This window comes from Rhinatrema bivittatum, chromosome 4 (assembly GCF_901001135.1).
Source record: "Rhinatrema bivittatum chromosome 4, aRhiBiv1.1, whole genome shotgun sequence".
Classification (NCBI taxonomy): Eukaryota; Metazoa; Chordata; class Amphibia; order Gymnophiona; family Rhinatrematidae; genus Rhinatrema; species Rhinatrema bivittatum.
The window spans coordinates 225,218,779-225,233,858 of NC_042618.1; the positions used below are offsets into that span (position 1 = coordinate 225,218,779).

The following is a 15,080-nucleotide window of genomic DNA, read 5'->3' on the forward strand; positions in this document are numbered from 1 at the left end:
AAAAAAAAAAAAAGACAAATAATGATTTCAGGTTACAGTACAAACAGGGTGAAAACCCTTTGATATTCTGGATAAATCCCTAAGTGTTATACTCCTTGATAAAAGCCTGTCATAGCCCCCCCAACAGCAAACTGCTGTTAAGATTCAAACAAATCTTCAATACAGAAGTCTATTGGTGAAATTATCCAAACAGGACCTGCTCCTGGGCCTTCTAATTGAAAGAAGAATGTAAAATAGCATCCATTTTTGTGTTTCAGTTTTATCGAATAAAGCACAAAATTGCCTTCCCCCAACTCCCACTTTTCTCGTCTTTCAGATTTCCCATGTCCCTTCTGGTTTGCATTGCAAATTCTTCAGTACGAAACTTAGCTTCTCCTCTTAGGTCCTGCGTGCCTCCTTCTTCTCTGTCCTTCCAGTGTTTAGATGTAAGGATATTGGTTGACCTTGGTGGGGCTAAGCGGGTATCCAGTGTAGACTGCAGAAACTGGAGATGCTCTGATGTAGGTCTGGTGAGCAAACTGTGCCTGGTACTGGCTCGGGTGGATGGTGGGTGACGGAAGAACCCGTGGCCCCATGCTCACAGGCACCTGGTGGACAATGCTGGCAGGGTAAGCAGCATGTTGCACGGCGTGGCGAGCGGATCCTTGGGAGGCCACCAGGTGAGCGACGGTGCCTGTGGAGCCTAGAGCAGCGGGGGCTGTGTATGTGTAGAGGTGAGGCTGGCTGGGAAGGTGGGCTGCAGCGGCTGCGGCCAAGTGTGGATGCACTGTACCATGGCCAGGGCTACTGTGAGGGAAGGAATAGGGTGCCTGAGCGATTGTTGGAGTGATGTAGGCCTGCTGCCGCCGGTGGTTTGTTGTGCGTTCTGCCGTGATGTGCTGGGGAGCCTGTACAAAACACACACAAGACATGCAAAAAAAGAGCAAAAGGTTATGATAGAAAGAAGGTACATTAAACACTAAATGTGCTATTCAGAGCCTGGGATCAAAGTGAAGGCATCCGCAATGCCACAGAAACGCCTGCACGGAATTTGACCGAAATGGCAAGTTCTGCTTAGCAATGTCGTTAAGACTGAATTGTGTGCCTTATTCAGAAAGGACTTCCCCCTTTATTCCGTGGCCAAGGAAAGACCTATTTCTATTTCTTGAAGAAGGGCAGTGAGAGCGGAGATGCGAAGGGTCCCCGGTTTCCAAAGGGTGACCTCAGGCCAGTCCTGGCTTTCTGACAACCCTCCTCAGGCCCATCTGCTACCTGTGCAGCTGATCTCCCAGAAAAAGGGAAGACGTGGGGGCTGCAAGAACCAGGGGAGCCTTTCCATGGAAGTTCATAAAACCAGGAAGGACCAAAAGGACTCCCTCCAGAAAGTGGCTCATTCGGCAGCAATGTGGGTGTGGGCTGCTGACTAGGTCATGGAGGAAAAGGGATGCAGCCGTGCACCTCTTCAAATATCAATTTTATGTAAACTGTTCTTTGTCATCTGTAAAGCTCGCTCAGCTACCGTTATGTTTTATGTGAACCGATGAGATGTTCCCAACGTTCATCGGTATAGAAAAAAAAAGCTTATAAATAAATAAACATTCAACCCAAAAAATTAGGAGATATGTTCGTTTCGCAACCACTGTTTCCAAACGAGTCTGACTCCAAACCATTGGGTTTTAAGCAGAAGCTTCATAGTCTAACCAATGTTAAATTTTACACTTCCATCTGAATGTGTATTCGGAGTCCTCCACATACTTAGTTTACACCCGAGTGTTGCTCCCTCGAACGCTTAAGAAAAGAATTTTTAAAAGCAGTTTAGCCAGGTAGACACGGTGTCTGATAATCACCCACCCTGTACGTGGATAATGCACCTGAGGGGGGGGGGGAGGAGATCAGCGGAGCCGGAAAGTCAGCCTGAATACGGGAGGGAGGGGGAGGGAGCCAAGGGGTACCGGGGAGAGGGTCAAGAGGTTGTGATGATGCAGATGAGGGGGGGGGGGGGGGGCTTACATTTTGAAAGCACCAGAGACAGGCTGGGTGCAGGGAAAGGAGCAGGCGGATCCTTCTTGGCATACATTTATTTTAACTAGGGATGTGAATAGGGAGATGGGGGGGGGGGGAGATCCTCCTATTCTTCCTCCCCCACCACCACCTCCGAGCCCCGCCACAACTATTTTTAATGCAGAAGGCAGGTGAGTTTTTGGATGGGGGGGATCCCCTAGCACATTCTTTTTTCGTTACAGGTGGAAGGGGAGAAGACAGGAGGCCAAATTTACTGTTGCTCTGGCAGCACCTAGATTTGGCTACCCAAGTTAGGCACCTAGCACCAAAATTAGCACTAAATGCCTAATTTCCTCAACCCCCCCCCCCTACTTGCCCCCATCCCTGGCCATGAGGCAACGCAAAGTTGAGAGTCTTGTGAATTAAGGTACCTAAATTCTGGCACTGAGCCTTGGAAATGCTTTTAAATTCCAGATCTAGGTGCCTAAATCTTTTGAATATATTCTGTAATCTGGCTAGTGCTACAGCTAAAATATGCTGAGGACGCCAACTGCACACACACAAAAAAATTTCCTCCAAACAGGTGGGGGCCCTCTACAAATAAAAAATAAAAATAGTGGCTCAATGGCTATCGGCAGGCATGGCAGAAAAGGTCAGGCTCTGTATTGTCCTTAAGCTAGATGTCACCGGTACTCATTCAAAAGGCAAGAGTCCTGGCCTTCAGGAAAACCAACTATTTTTTTTTTTTATGGCGATGTTCCTCATGTAAGCATCACCTGGATGGCATGAGCTAGGGGAAGTAGAAGAGCAGGGTGCAGAACTAAAAACCTTTTCTTTGCTAGAAAGGTAAATAAAGGTAAGAATAAAAAAAAAAAAAGAGGTTGGCTTGGTTTTCTAATGGAGTAGATGAAAAGGGAAGGGAAGGAAGTCAAGAGTTCAAACTACTAGACAGCGCAGAAAGAAGTAGACAGGCGACACTATGTGAAAAAGATAAGAGAGGCTGGGAAGAAAATGGAAGGGACAAATGGAAAAGAAAAACCAGCTTAATACAGCAAAAGAAGAGAGCAAGAAGCGGTGCAAAACGTGAAGGGGGAATATGTTAAGGAGAAAGTGGAACTGCTTAACAAATATTTCTGTTCAGTGTTCACTGAAGAAAAGCTTGGTGTAGGACCACAGAAAACTGCCACAAACAGGAACGGAAGTGAAGTAGGGCCTCCATCAACTTACAGAAGACTGTGAGGAGCTAACAAAAGTAAAAGAAGAGAAAGCAATGGGGCCGGGTAAAATGCATCTGAGAATATTAAGGGAATTTAGGGACATTTTGGCAGTTCCACTGTCTGATCTTGAGAGTCAGGAGCAGTTCCAAAGGACAGAAGACAGGCGGATGTGGTTCTTCTTCACAAAGGAGTCTGGGAACTATAGGATGCTTTTTCTGAGCTTGCTGGTGAAGAAATTAATGGAATTGCAGTTTCTGGAACCTAGTGGTTACAGGATCTGAGTCAACATGGTTTTCCCAAAGGTAAGGTTTTTTTTTCAGACAAATCTAATCAATTTCCTTGACTGGGTGACCACAGATTTGGATCCGAGGAGACCACTAGATGGAGTGTATTTGGATTTTAGCAAGGCCTTTGACATGGTGCCACATAGGGAACTTATAAACATGGTGCCGCAAGGCATAGGCATCAGAAAGGGAGGGGGGACACAAGGGTCATGTTCTCCCCAAAATCCGGGCCATCACCTGCAAGAACTGCTCCCTTCTCCTAAATTTCCATTGGGCTCCCTACTTTCTGAGCATATCTGGAAGCTGAAAAGTGCAAGAGAATAACTCCTCTGGCTAGAGTGCTGCAGGACAGTAAAAGAGAGTGGGACCTCCTCTGGCTAGAGTGCTGCAGGACAGTAAAAGAGAGTGAGACCTCCTCTGGCTAGAGTGCTGCAGGATGGTCAAAGAGAGTGAGACCTCCTCTCTGGCTAGAGTGCTGCAGGACAGTAAAAGAGAGTGAGACCTCCTCTGGCTAGAGTGCTGCAGGATGGTCAAAGAGAGTGAGACCTCCTCTCTGGCTAGAGTGCTGCAGGACAGTAAAAGAGAGTGAGACCTCCTCTGGCTAGAGTGCTGCAGGACAGTAAAAGAGAGTGGGACCTCCTCTCTGGCTAGAGTGCTGCAGGACAGTAAAAGAGAGTGAGACCTCCTCTGGCTAGAGTGCTGCAGGACAGTAAAAGAGAGTGAGACCTCCTCTGGCTAGAGTGCTGCAGGACAGTAAAAGAGAGTGAGACCTCCTCTGGCTAGAGTGCTGCAGGACAGTAAAAGAGAGTGAGACCTCCTCTGGCTAGAGTGCTGCAGGACAGTAAAAGAGAGTGAGACCTCCTCTGGCTAGAGTGCTGCAGGACAGTAAAAGAGAGTGGGACCTCCTCTCTGGCTAGAGTGCTGCAGGACAGTAAAAGAGAGTGAGACCTCCTCTGGATAGAGTGCTGCAGGACAGTAAAAGAGAGTGAGACCTCCTCTGGCTAGAGTGCTGCAGGACAGTAAAAGAGAGTGGGACCTCCTCTCTGGCTAGAGTGCTGCAGGACAGTAAAAGAGAGTGAGACCTCCTCTGGCTAGTGTGCTGCAGGACAGTAAAAGAGAGTGAGACCTCCTCTGGCTAGAGTGCTGCAGGACAGTAAAAGAGAGTGAGACCTCCTCTCTGGTTAGAGTGCTGCAGGACAGTAAAAGAGAGTGAGACCTCCTCTCTGGTTAGAGTGCTGCAGGACAGTAAAAGAGAGTGAGACCTCCTCTGGCTAGAGTGCTGCAGAACAGTAAAAGAGAGTGAGACCTCCTCTGGCTAGAGTGCTGCAGGACAGTAAAAGAGAGTGAGACCTCCTCTGGCTAGAGTGCTGTACTTGCTGGTGCTGCCTCTACACCCCTCAGAACAGGCTCTGCTGGTTTAGCCTCTCCCTTCTCTATCCCCCATCATGGAGACTTTGATGACATCATAGACAAGCTCTCTCTGTTGGAAGAAGAACAAATCAAAGCCAGCACAAAAAAAAAAAAAGTCAGGAGCTGCAACTTTATTATCACCTTATGACATGCTGACAGCAGCAGAAGAAGAGACGACAAGGCAAGGGCTATTTTTTATCATTGGTAATTTTTTTTTTTTTTGCTGCTGTGCTGCTGCTGCTCAGAGTCAATCTCTGGCCTGCTTGTCAGGCCTTTGTGTGAGCTGGCTGGATTGATCTCAGAGAAGACCAATGGCTGACCAACTGACTATGGACAGAGCGAATGGAGACTGTGAGTGCCTGAAGAGGGAGGAGGAAGTGTAAAGATGGCTGCTGCAGGATGGGTAAGGGATGGAACAAGAGCAGGAACGTTACATGTTGATGCAGTAGTGCCCTTAGTTAGCCAGTCCAGAGGAGGGGATACTTGCTAACAGGCTGATACAGTACAGTGCGCTCCGGCGGAGTGCACTGTTAACCTGCGGCTGGACACACGTTTGACGCGCTAGCTTTACCACTTATTCAGTAAGGGGTAATAGCGCATCGAAAACGCGCGTCCAACCCCCTCGAAACTAATAGCGCCCTCAACATGCAAATGCATGTTGATGGCCCTATTAGTCATTCCCGCGCAGTACAGTAAGTAAAATGTGCAGCCAAGCCGCACATTTTACTTTCAGAAATTAGCGCCTACCCAAAGGTAGGCGTTAATTTCTGCAGGCACTGGGAAAGTGCACAGAAAAGCAGTAAAAACTGCTTTTCTGTACACCCTCCGACTTAATATCATGGCGATATTAAGTCGGAGGTCCCAAAAGTAAAAAATAATTAAAAATAAAAAATTTTTAAAATTTAAAATCAGCCCGCGGCTTGAAAACGGACACTCAATTTAGCTGGCGTCCGGTTTCCGAACCCGTGGCTGTCAGCAGGTCAGAGAACTGATGCCGGCAAGATTGAGCGTCGGCTGTCAAACCCTCTGACAGCCGCCGCTCTTGTCAAATAGGAGGCGCTAGGGACGCGCTAGTGTCCCTAGCGCCTCCTTTTACCACGGCCCCTAATTAGCATATTTTTATTTACTGGATCGCACGCACAGGACACTGTGCCTGTGCGTGCGCCGGGAGAGCGGGCGAGCACCCGCTCTCCTGCGTTTCTTTCTGTGTCTGCCTGTAAGTGAGCACATGAGCAGCAGTAGAAGCATGTGAGAGTGTGTGTGTATCTGAGTCAGTGTGTGTGTGTGTGTATGCCAGAATGTTTAAGAAAGCAGAGTTGCTTACCTGTAACAAGTCTTCTTCGAGGACAGAAGTCCTCATACATGGGTGACATCATCAGATGGAGCCCCGATGCATGCCCAGCATGCCCTAAACCATGTGTTCTTGCAGTTCTCCAGTCTTGTAACATAGAATTATAATTAAAAAAAAAATAGGAGAGACCCAACTCTGCGAGGGGGCGGGCAGGTTTTATAAGGATTAACATCCTGATGTCCTCAGAGAACACCTGTTACAGGAAAGCAACTCTGCTTTCTCCGAGGACAATCAGGATGGTAGTCCTCATTGAGTGGGAGATAGCCTGAAACCAAACAATGTGCCCTGGTGGGGGGGAGAGTTTGGTTCTACACCTCAAACAGGTTCCGAAGGATAGACCGGCCAAACCTACTATCATGTCGGCCAACCCTATTCAGACAATAGTGTGATGTGAATGTGTGGCGAGAACTTCACATCGCAGCCTTGCAGATCTCCTCCAAGGATACTGCTTACAAGTGGGCCACCGACATTGCCATGGCTCTGACAGAATGAGCCTTGATATGACCTCCAAGATGCAGACCTACCTGGGCATAACAGAAGGAGATGCAATTTGCTAGCCAACCTATTCCTATCAAAAGGAATACAAAGTTGGGTGGACTGTCTATGGGCTTCTGTCCACTCTAGACAGAAGGATAAGGCTCGCTTGCAGTCCAAATTGTGCAGTGCTCATTCATCTCGGTGCGAATGGGACCTGGGAAAGAATATTGGCAGGATGATGGACTGGTTAAGATGGAAGTCTGTCACCACCTTAGGCAGGAACTTAGGGTGCGTACGCAAGACCACCCTGTCATGATAAAACTTAGTGTAAGGTGGATAAGCCACTAAGGCCTGGAGCTCGCTCACCCTGTGCACTGAGGTGATCACCACCAAAAATATGACTTTCCAGGTCAGGTACTTCAGGTCACGTGTGTGCAGCGGCTCAAAAGGAGATTTCATCAGCTGAGCTAACACTAAGTTAAGAGCCCAAGACAAACGGGAGGCCTTAGGAAAGGTTTCAATTGAACCAAGCCCCATATGAATCCTACAACTATAGGCTGTTCAGAGATGGGTGTACCCATCTACACCTTGCTGAAATGCATCAATTGCACTGAGAGGAACTCTAACGGAGTTTTTTTTAAGCTAGTTTCCGATAGGTGTAGAAGGTAATCAAGCAGTTTTTGTGTGGGACAGGGGAACAGATCTAGGGCCTTCTGCTCACCTTCTGCTCACCACACGGAAAACTTCCTCCATAGGACTTTCTAGTAGAAGGCTTTCTAGAAGCCACCAGGACCCAAGACACATCCTCCAAGAGATCAAGTGGTTGCAGGATTAACCTCTCAACATCCAGGCTGTGAGCGACAAGGCCTGGAGGTTGGGATGCCACAACCTGCCTTAATCTTGCTTGATGAGATCTGGGGAAGTCCCCAGACTAATTGGTCTCTGGATGGACAACTCCCATAGGAGTGGAAACCAGATCTGTCTCGGCCAATAAGGGACTATGAGGATCATAGTCCACTTGTCCTCATGAGCTTCAACAGAGTCTTTGCCACTAAGGGAATTGGAGGATAAGCATACAGAAGATCCTTGTTCCAATGACGGGCAAGAGTGTATGAGGCTGGTTTGCTGTCTGACCTGTACAGGGAGCAGAACCGAGACACTTTCCTGTTGCAGGGAGACGCGAACAGTCCCAAGTCTGGGCTCCCCTGGTCCAGAGACCACTCATGGGGTCTGAAGGCTCAACTCAGCCTGTCCGCTACCATGTTTTCCATTCCGGCCAGGTACATGGCCCTGAGCCCCATCCCATGGGACAGAGCCCAGGACCAGATCTGGATTGCTTCCTGACACAGGAAGTACGACCTTATGCCTCTCTGCTTGTTGACATACCACATCACTACTTAGCTTCTGTTTGGATCAGGACAATTTTGTTGGACAGCCGATCCCTGAAAGCCAATAGAGTGTACCTGATCGCCTGGAGCTCCAGGAAGATGTTTTAACACTGTGCTTCCTGGGAGGACCATAGGCCCTGGGGGTGCAGAGCCCCTCTACATGGGCACCCCACCCCAGGGTGGACGCATCTGTGGTAAGGACAATTTGGGTAGGGGGGAGTTTGCAAAGATATTCCCTACTCCAAATTCAAGAGAACTTGCCACCAGGACAAGGAGTCCCAGAAAGACGGAGTGATGTGGATGTGAGCCTGAAAATCCTGGGTGTCCTGGCACCACTGCAACCTTAAGGTCCATTGGGATTTGCGCATGTGTAAACATGCCAAGGGAGTGACATGGATGGCTGCGGTCATGTGGCCCAATAGCTGACACCTGCTGTTCTGTTGAATCACTGCCGCTATGGATGCCAAGGTGGCCGCCCTGGAGCGCGGCAGTAAGGCTTTTGCCTGGGCTGTGTCTAGCAGGGCTCCTATGAATTCCAATGGAGGTGATGGTCTGAGATGGGACTTTGGGTAGCTGATGACGAATCCTAGTGACTCCAGCACCGGATGGTTAAGCGCAAGGATCAACTTGCCCCTGCCTGAGAGGTGCTCTTGACAAGCCAATCGTCCAAGTAAGCGAAAACATGTACTCCCAGCCTGCGGAGGTTCACCCCCACCATGACCAGACACTTTATAAAGACACATAGGACTGATGCTAGCCTGAATGGCAACACTCTGAACTGGAAGTGCTATTTCCCCACCACAAATCTGAGATACTTCCTGTGACTAGGAAAGATCTTGATGTGTGTGTATATATGTCTTTTAAATCGAAGGAGCATAGCCAGTCTCCTTTTTGCAGAAGGAAAATCAGCGTGCCCAGGGAAACCATGTTGAACTTTTCTTTTTTTAGAAATTTGTTCAAGGCCCTCAGGTCTAGGATGGGATGGAGTTCCCCTGTTCTCTTTAGAATCAGGAAATACCAGGAGTAGAATCCCTGCCCTCTTGGGTCAGGTTCGACCATTCTGGCCATTAAGGGGGCCGAGAGCTCCCATAACAGTACCTCCTGATGTACTATTGGCCCCCAAAATGGGCATGGAGGAGAATTTGGCTGGACACCCAATATGTTTAATCGATATTCTTGGAGGACGATGGACACAATCCACTGGTTCAAGGTTATACTGGGCCACCGATTCTCAAAGAACCTCAACGTCTTGGGAATAGGTGACTGGTTTATGCTCCCTACCATCCAGTCAAAACCTCCATCCTGAGATTTGGCTGAGATACCAGCTGGGGCTTGGGAGCTCGCTGATGCCTGGGACAGCCTCAGGAGCTTACATTCTGTGAACGGGAGCGAGGAGCTGGAGGGAAGTACTTCCTCTGGTGGAAGAAAGACCTCCTCTGACTCACAGATCTCCTAGCTGAGGAGGGTGGGTCTGAAGTGCCAGTGGAGAGATGCTGGAGGATCTCATGGTGATTCCATAACTAGGCCACCTTGTCCCTCACCTTATCTTCGAAGAAATTCTCTCCTGTGCACGGCAGGTCGGTGAGTCTTTCCTTACTTCCGATCAGAGCTCCCGAGGCCCACAGCTATACCATTCTGCGGGCACTGATTCCCGCTGCAGAGTCTTTCGCTGCCATTTTGAAAACATTGTAGGTGGAGCGCACCTTGTGTTTTCCACATTCCAGGCCCTGACAGACCAAAGACAAGAAGGTGTCTTGCCTCTGCTGCTCAGGCAGCCGCTCGGCCATCTCCTGCACCTGTTTCCAGAGGTTGTGAGTGTACTGGTTCATTTAGAGCTGGTAGAAGGCGATGCGGGCGATAAGCATTGACCCCTGAAACACCTTCCTTCCAAGAGTGTTCATCGCGCTGTGAACTTCCCCCCGGGCGCTGAGGCATAGGTCCAAGAGTGCTTAGCCCTCTTGAGAGTGGATTCGACCACTACCAATAGGTGTGCCAGCTGATGCTTTTCGAATCCGATAGCCTGTTGGATGAGGTAAACTCCACCCACCTTCCTGTTTATAGGAGGAACTGAGAAGGGGTGCTCCCAAATCCTCAGCAGCAACTCCATAAAGATCTCATGTTCCGAGACTGCCACAATCTCCTTAGGATCCTCCATGAACTGTAGGATTTCCAGCATCTTGTGTCTGACATTCTCCATCCATCATTAACTGAAAAGGGATGGCTTCCGCCATAGCCCTTACAAAACCTGTGAAGGTTAGATCCTCAGGCAGAGACCTCTTTCGTTCCTCTGGAGGAGATAGCTCTGAGGGGAGACCCTCTGAGGAGGATTCTGCAATGACGTCCTCCAAGAGGTCATACAAGGTCTCATCCTCACTGTAATCTACAGGAGATGGGGCCCTGGGTGCTTTACCTTCATCCAGAGGCCTAGGCACCGGTGACACCTGTGTTGGCCCCAGCAAAGTTAGACAAGGGGCTGCAGGCCATGGTGCCAATGCCGGCTTCGATGGAGCTTCCTCCTCCTTGGAACCAGCAAAGAGCACCGTAACAGTTGGGGGAAGCATCAGTGCCCTGCTGGGCATCGATGGCCTCCCTGGAAACGATGCCAGCTGGGTCAGTAACACACTGATGACGCTGAGCCATTCCAGCAGCAGTTCCGGCAAGGAAGGCGTGGGCATAGATACCATTGGTGCCACTGGCTTCAATGCCCCGCAGGGCCCAATCAACTGCCAGTTGGACTCTCTGCTCCAACTCCTCCTCGATGCCAAAACGGACTGGAAAGCAGGAGGGGTGTCCAGATCTTCCTCGGATCCCTGATACCTGATGCTGTGATACCCCCGAAGGGTCACTTCGGGGGTATCACGGCAGGAGCCAGTGCCTTCCTGAGCCCGGCACCATGCATCAAAAGTGGCCGGTACCAATGTTTCCTTGGCTTCCCTCTGTGCTCAGCCTGGTCTTTCCCCGGTGCCAAGGTCGATGTCGTTGAACCCGATGTCCTCGACCTATAAGAGACTGACAGAGGCCGGTCTCCGATGCTCCTATCCACCGGTGGCATTGATGGAGCCAACAGGCCCCGCTGATGTCGATGGCTTGGTGTCCATCGGTGCGGCTCCAAGGACCTTCGGCTTCAATGCCACTGATGCCAATTTTGGTGGCTCGGACTTTCTCACCCTGAAGAGCTTTTCCATGTTGTCTAGGCGAGCGCGGCGTCCCTTGGGGGCCATTTGGTCACATGAGTGGACGTCATGCGATGCCCCCAGGCAGAGGACACACACATCATGTGGGTCCATGATGGACATAGTCCTTGGGCACTGAGGGCATAGACGTAAACCTGATGCGGCCAAGTCAAAGTGAAAAGAAAGGATGAGAACGGTGACGGCAGGCCACCGATGCTGGCGGGCACCGAGGCCCTGCCACCATTGGGAAAACAGAGGCAAAACAAAATTTACCGAACTGCCGAAAAACCTGGCCGGAAGCTAAAGGGGAACCGGAGAGGGACCCATGTGGAGAAAAGACATGAAAAAGACCGAAAAAAAAAAATCAGTGCAAAAAATTTTCCAAGGCAATTTAAGAAAAAAGGGCACAAGCTTAGAGAAACCACCATGCGAAAGCTCCACGGAAAAGAGACTGAAGAGGGATCCCACATTGGATGTGTGGTATAGAGCATGCTGGGCATGCTCAGTGTACTTAGTCAAAGTTCTAGAAACTCTGACATAAGTTTTCCATGCCGGGCTCCATCCGATGATGTCATCCATGTGTGAGGGCTACCATCCTGCTTGTCCTAGGAGAACTATTAGTATAGCTGCGTTTATAAAAGGTTTGGACAAGTTCCTGGAGGAAAAGTCCATTAACCATTAGTAAGATAGAGTTGCAGAAATCTGCTGCTTATTCTTAGGATAAGCAGCTTGGATATCTACCCCTTGGGATCCTGCCAGGTACTTGTGACCTGGATTGGCCACTGTTGGAAACAGGATATCGGGCTTGATGTACCCTCGGTCTGACCCAGTATGACAAATCTTCTGTTCTTAAGATTTTTTTCTTCTGATGCTGTACTCCGCCTTGATGGCGGACTATAAATCTAAATAAACTAAACTGAACTCTTGCCCTACCTGCTAACACTAGCCCAGCACTGGCTGCTTTCATTTGCATATGTGATTTAGTCTCACAGAGAACTTGCACTTGCTTTGCTTTACTCGACATATCAGTTCCATTAGCTTTCCAGCTGCGAGACTAGCTCGATGGTTCAGGTGACAAGTGCTCTTCACTGCCATGTGGAAGGCCCAGGAGAGAGTGTATAAATGGGGCGCAAGGGAGGGAAATAATGCGTAAACAATGAGATCACTTCCTCCCTCCTCACTTCTGCGCCACAGGACTGGCCTGCCCAGACTGGTGCATGGGGGCTGAGTGGAGGCAGGGCAAGGAACAGGGACCAGGATAGGGAAGCTGCACTGAGAAGCAGATTAGACTTGGGGAAAGGATGTTCTAGTCGGGATAGGGGGAGAAGCAGGGAAATGGAAGAAACGACTGGTCCCCGATTGTCGATCCCATTGCTATTTAGAGTAAGGCAAGCAGGAGAAGGAAGAGCAAGGCAGGGAGCACAGAGTTAGAGAGGGGTGGGAGATACATCTTTTAGCACTTCAATCAGGCACTGGGTAAAATAAGACTTAAACCGCAGTGATTTACTAGGAAATAATTCAGCTTCATGTTTTAAGGCACTGTAAATCATGGAACACAAGCTCAAGTGATTTACCAAAGCTGAAGCACCATTTCGCCACAGCCAAGTTTCCCTTTGCCCTGCTGTACAGAGCTATTACATTAATGCACCAGCGACGCTACTTGCTGCCTAAATCTGTTCTTACCTGGCTGAGATTGAGCGGCTGCTGTTGCTGGAAGGAATGTACCCCCGGCCGCTGCTGCCTGTACGAGACCGCTGCAAACGAACTGCCTGAACAGTGGCTGCCAACGGCGGTCCCCATGCTGGAGGAAGAGGACTTGGCCTTGTACAACGAGGAGTGATGGCTGCTGGTGTCTGAGGAAGGAAAGGGAAGAGGGCTGAAACATGCACACGCTCACTCTCAGCCACCTCCAGGAGCCTGCCACGTAGCTCTGCCTTTCAAAGTGGAGGCAGGAATGACAGCTGACTTAAATCTAGACAATTATCCACTGGAAAATTACTTTAAAAAACCCCAAAAAACCCCAAACACTTCTCCCCTATCCCCACCCATTTTTACTTTTGAAGATCTACTCATCTTTTCATTCACCTTAACTGCTGCTACTCAGGAATCAATATCAGAGTAATTTCCTTCTCTAAGACCTTCAAACCCTCTGATCCCTAGGATCTAGGGTCAGTTTTCAAAGGGTTTATGTCTCTAACTTGACACCTTTGGAAAAGTGATTATGGCTGGGTCCCTAAATTTAGGTGCTAAAAAAGTGAATGGATCCAGGGCGGGATCAGGTCGGGGAAGCAAGTTGGGCACTGAACACCGAGACTGAGCCCTAAGCACCTAACCCAGGTGCCCAAATGTAGACGAATACTTAGCAGGGCTAAACTTATGAGCTTCCGTTTTAGGTGAATTTTCAAGCCAAAACTTAGCGGCCTAAAACTGAACTGCCTAGGTCAGGGGTGCTCAGCTTTCTTTGACTAATCAGCCTCCTTATTAATATTGCAACAGGGGGTGAGCTCAGGTTGCAGATATGGCTCACGTGGCAAAGCATGGCAGACTGCCTGGCCTCATTCCTCCCCAGAACAGATGCTCGGTGCCTCGCAGCTTAGCAAACTGGACTGTCTTCCCTGGACAAGGTTCTCCTCTTTCGGGGGGGCAGCTACGGCGCAGGAGCGGAAAAAGATAAGACTGCTTTTTTATTCAGGAAGCCGTGAACTCAGACATCCCCCTCACCTCACCCCACCCCCTCCCCGTCCCCCCAGCACATTTCCATAGGCTGCTCCCAGGATAAATTTTACTCAGGCAACTCGCTACCCACACAAAATGTATCCAGCCTCGAAGAGGCAACGCTGGGAGGGGGAGGAGGGTTCTGATATTCAGCGCTACCCAAACAAAGTCAGCCAGGTGATTCTAGTTGAAAAAATACCTGTCCTAAAATTATCCGGAAGCCTTTACCCAGCTATCTTTAGCAGACCACTCATCCAGGTTTGTTCCACTGACATTCCGGATCCTGCTCTCCGGATTACTCAATAAGGATCTCGGGGTTGCCAACTGGCTCCACTTTCTTAGGATAGTTTGAGTCAGTCTTCATTTTACCACACTGCATGCAAGGGCCTGCAATTCTGATTTCCCTATTGATTTTTTTTTTTAAGAAATGCAGGCTTAGAAATCCATACAGGTAGTAAGGTAAAACCAGGACTGGGATCAACATATCCTGAAAATATGGAGCCAGCATCCATACAAGACAAGTTAAGCTTGTCCTGGTTTTTCCTTGCTATTCTGGCTTGGCAATTCTACTTTTCATTTCATTTGGGCCCTGGCAGTTTCCTCCTGCTCCTTTGGGCTTCGCAACCGGGACTGAGATCCAGCTTTCTCTGTCACAATCACCGGTCGGCAGGGAGGGGGTTTCCCCTATTTTATATCCACTTCCCACTTACTTTTAGTCCAGTCCTTGTTGTGACTGTCCTCAGCCGGGCGCCACCTACCATAGTTTACTTCGGAACCCTGCACGCATGGGCCCTGAATCTCGCCACTAGGGGTCACTATTGTGCAATGACTATGATTCCGCCTCCCCCCCAAGGGCTGTAATTGCAGCCACCACAGCATTCTCAGTCCCACTGGCCTGGAGAGCAGAAGCCTGAGCCGAGCCAGGGATCATAACCACAAGGCAGCATGCAGCACTTACCACCAGGCCAGGCCATCCTGCTTTTCCTAGGGAAATCAGTCCATGCTGCAATGTATTTAAGCCAGGTTTTCCCAACACTGGCCTGACCACAGGAAACTGGTGATGACTACATGTGAGTAGGAGGGCT

General features: G+C 49.4%; 1 protein-coding gene across 2 annotated transcripts in view; it reads right to left on the reverse strand.

Moving 5' to 3' along the window:
• Positions 1 to 241: 241 nt before the first annotated feature.
• The window catches only part of HIPK2 (homeodomain interacting protein kinase 2), a 266,524-nt gene continuing 251,685 nt past the window's right edge, over positions 242 to 15,080 (reverse strand). For both annotated transcript variants that reach the window (XM_029599773.1, XM_029599772.1), the window contains exons 14-15: positions 12,964 to 13,133; positions 242 to 887 (exon numbers count right to left, since the gene is read on the reverse strand). In XM_029599773.1, coding sequence (XP_029455633.1) covers positions 420 to 887; positions 12,964 to 13,133 — 638 coding nt within the window. In that variant the 3' untranslated portion in view covers positions 242 to 419. The remainder of the gene's footprint in view (positions 888 to 12,963; positions 13,134 to 15,080) is intronic.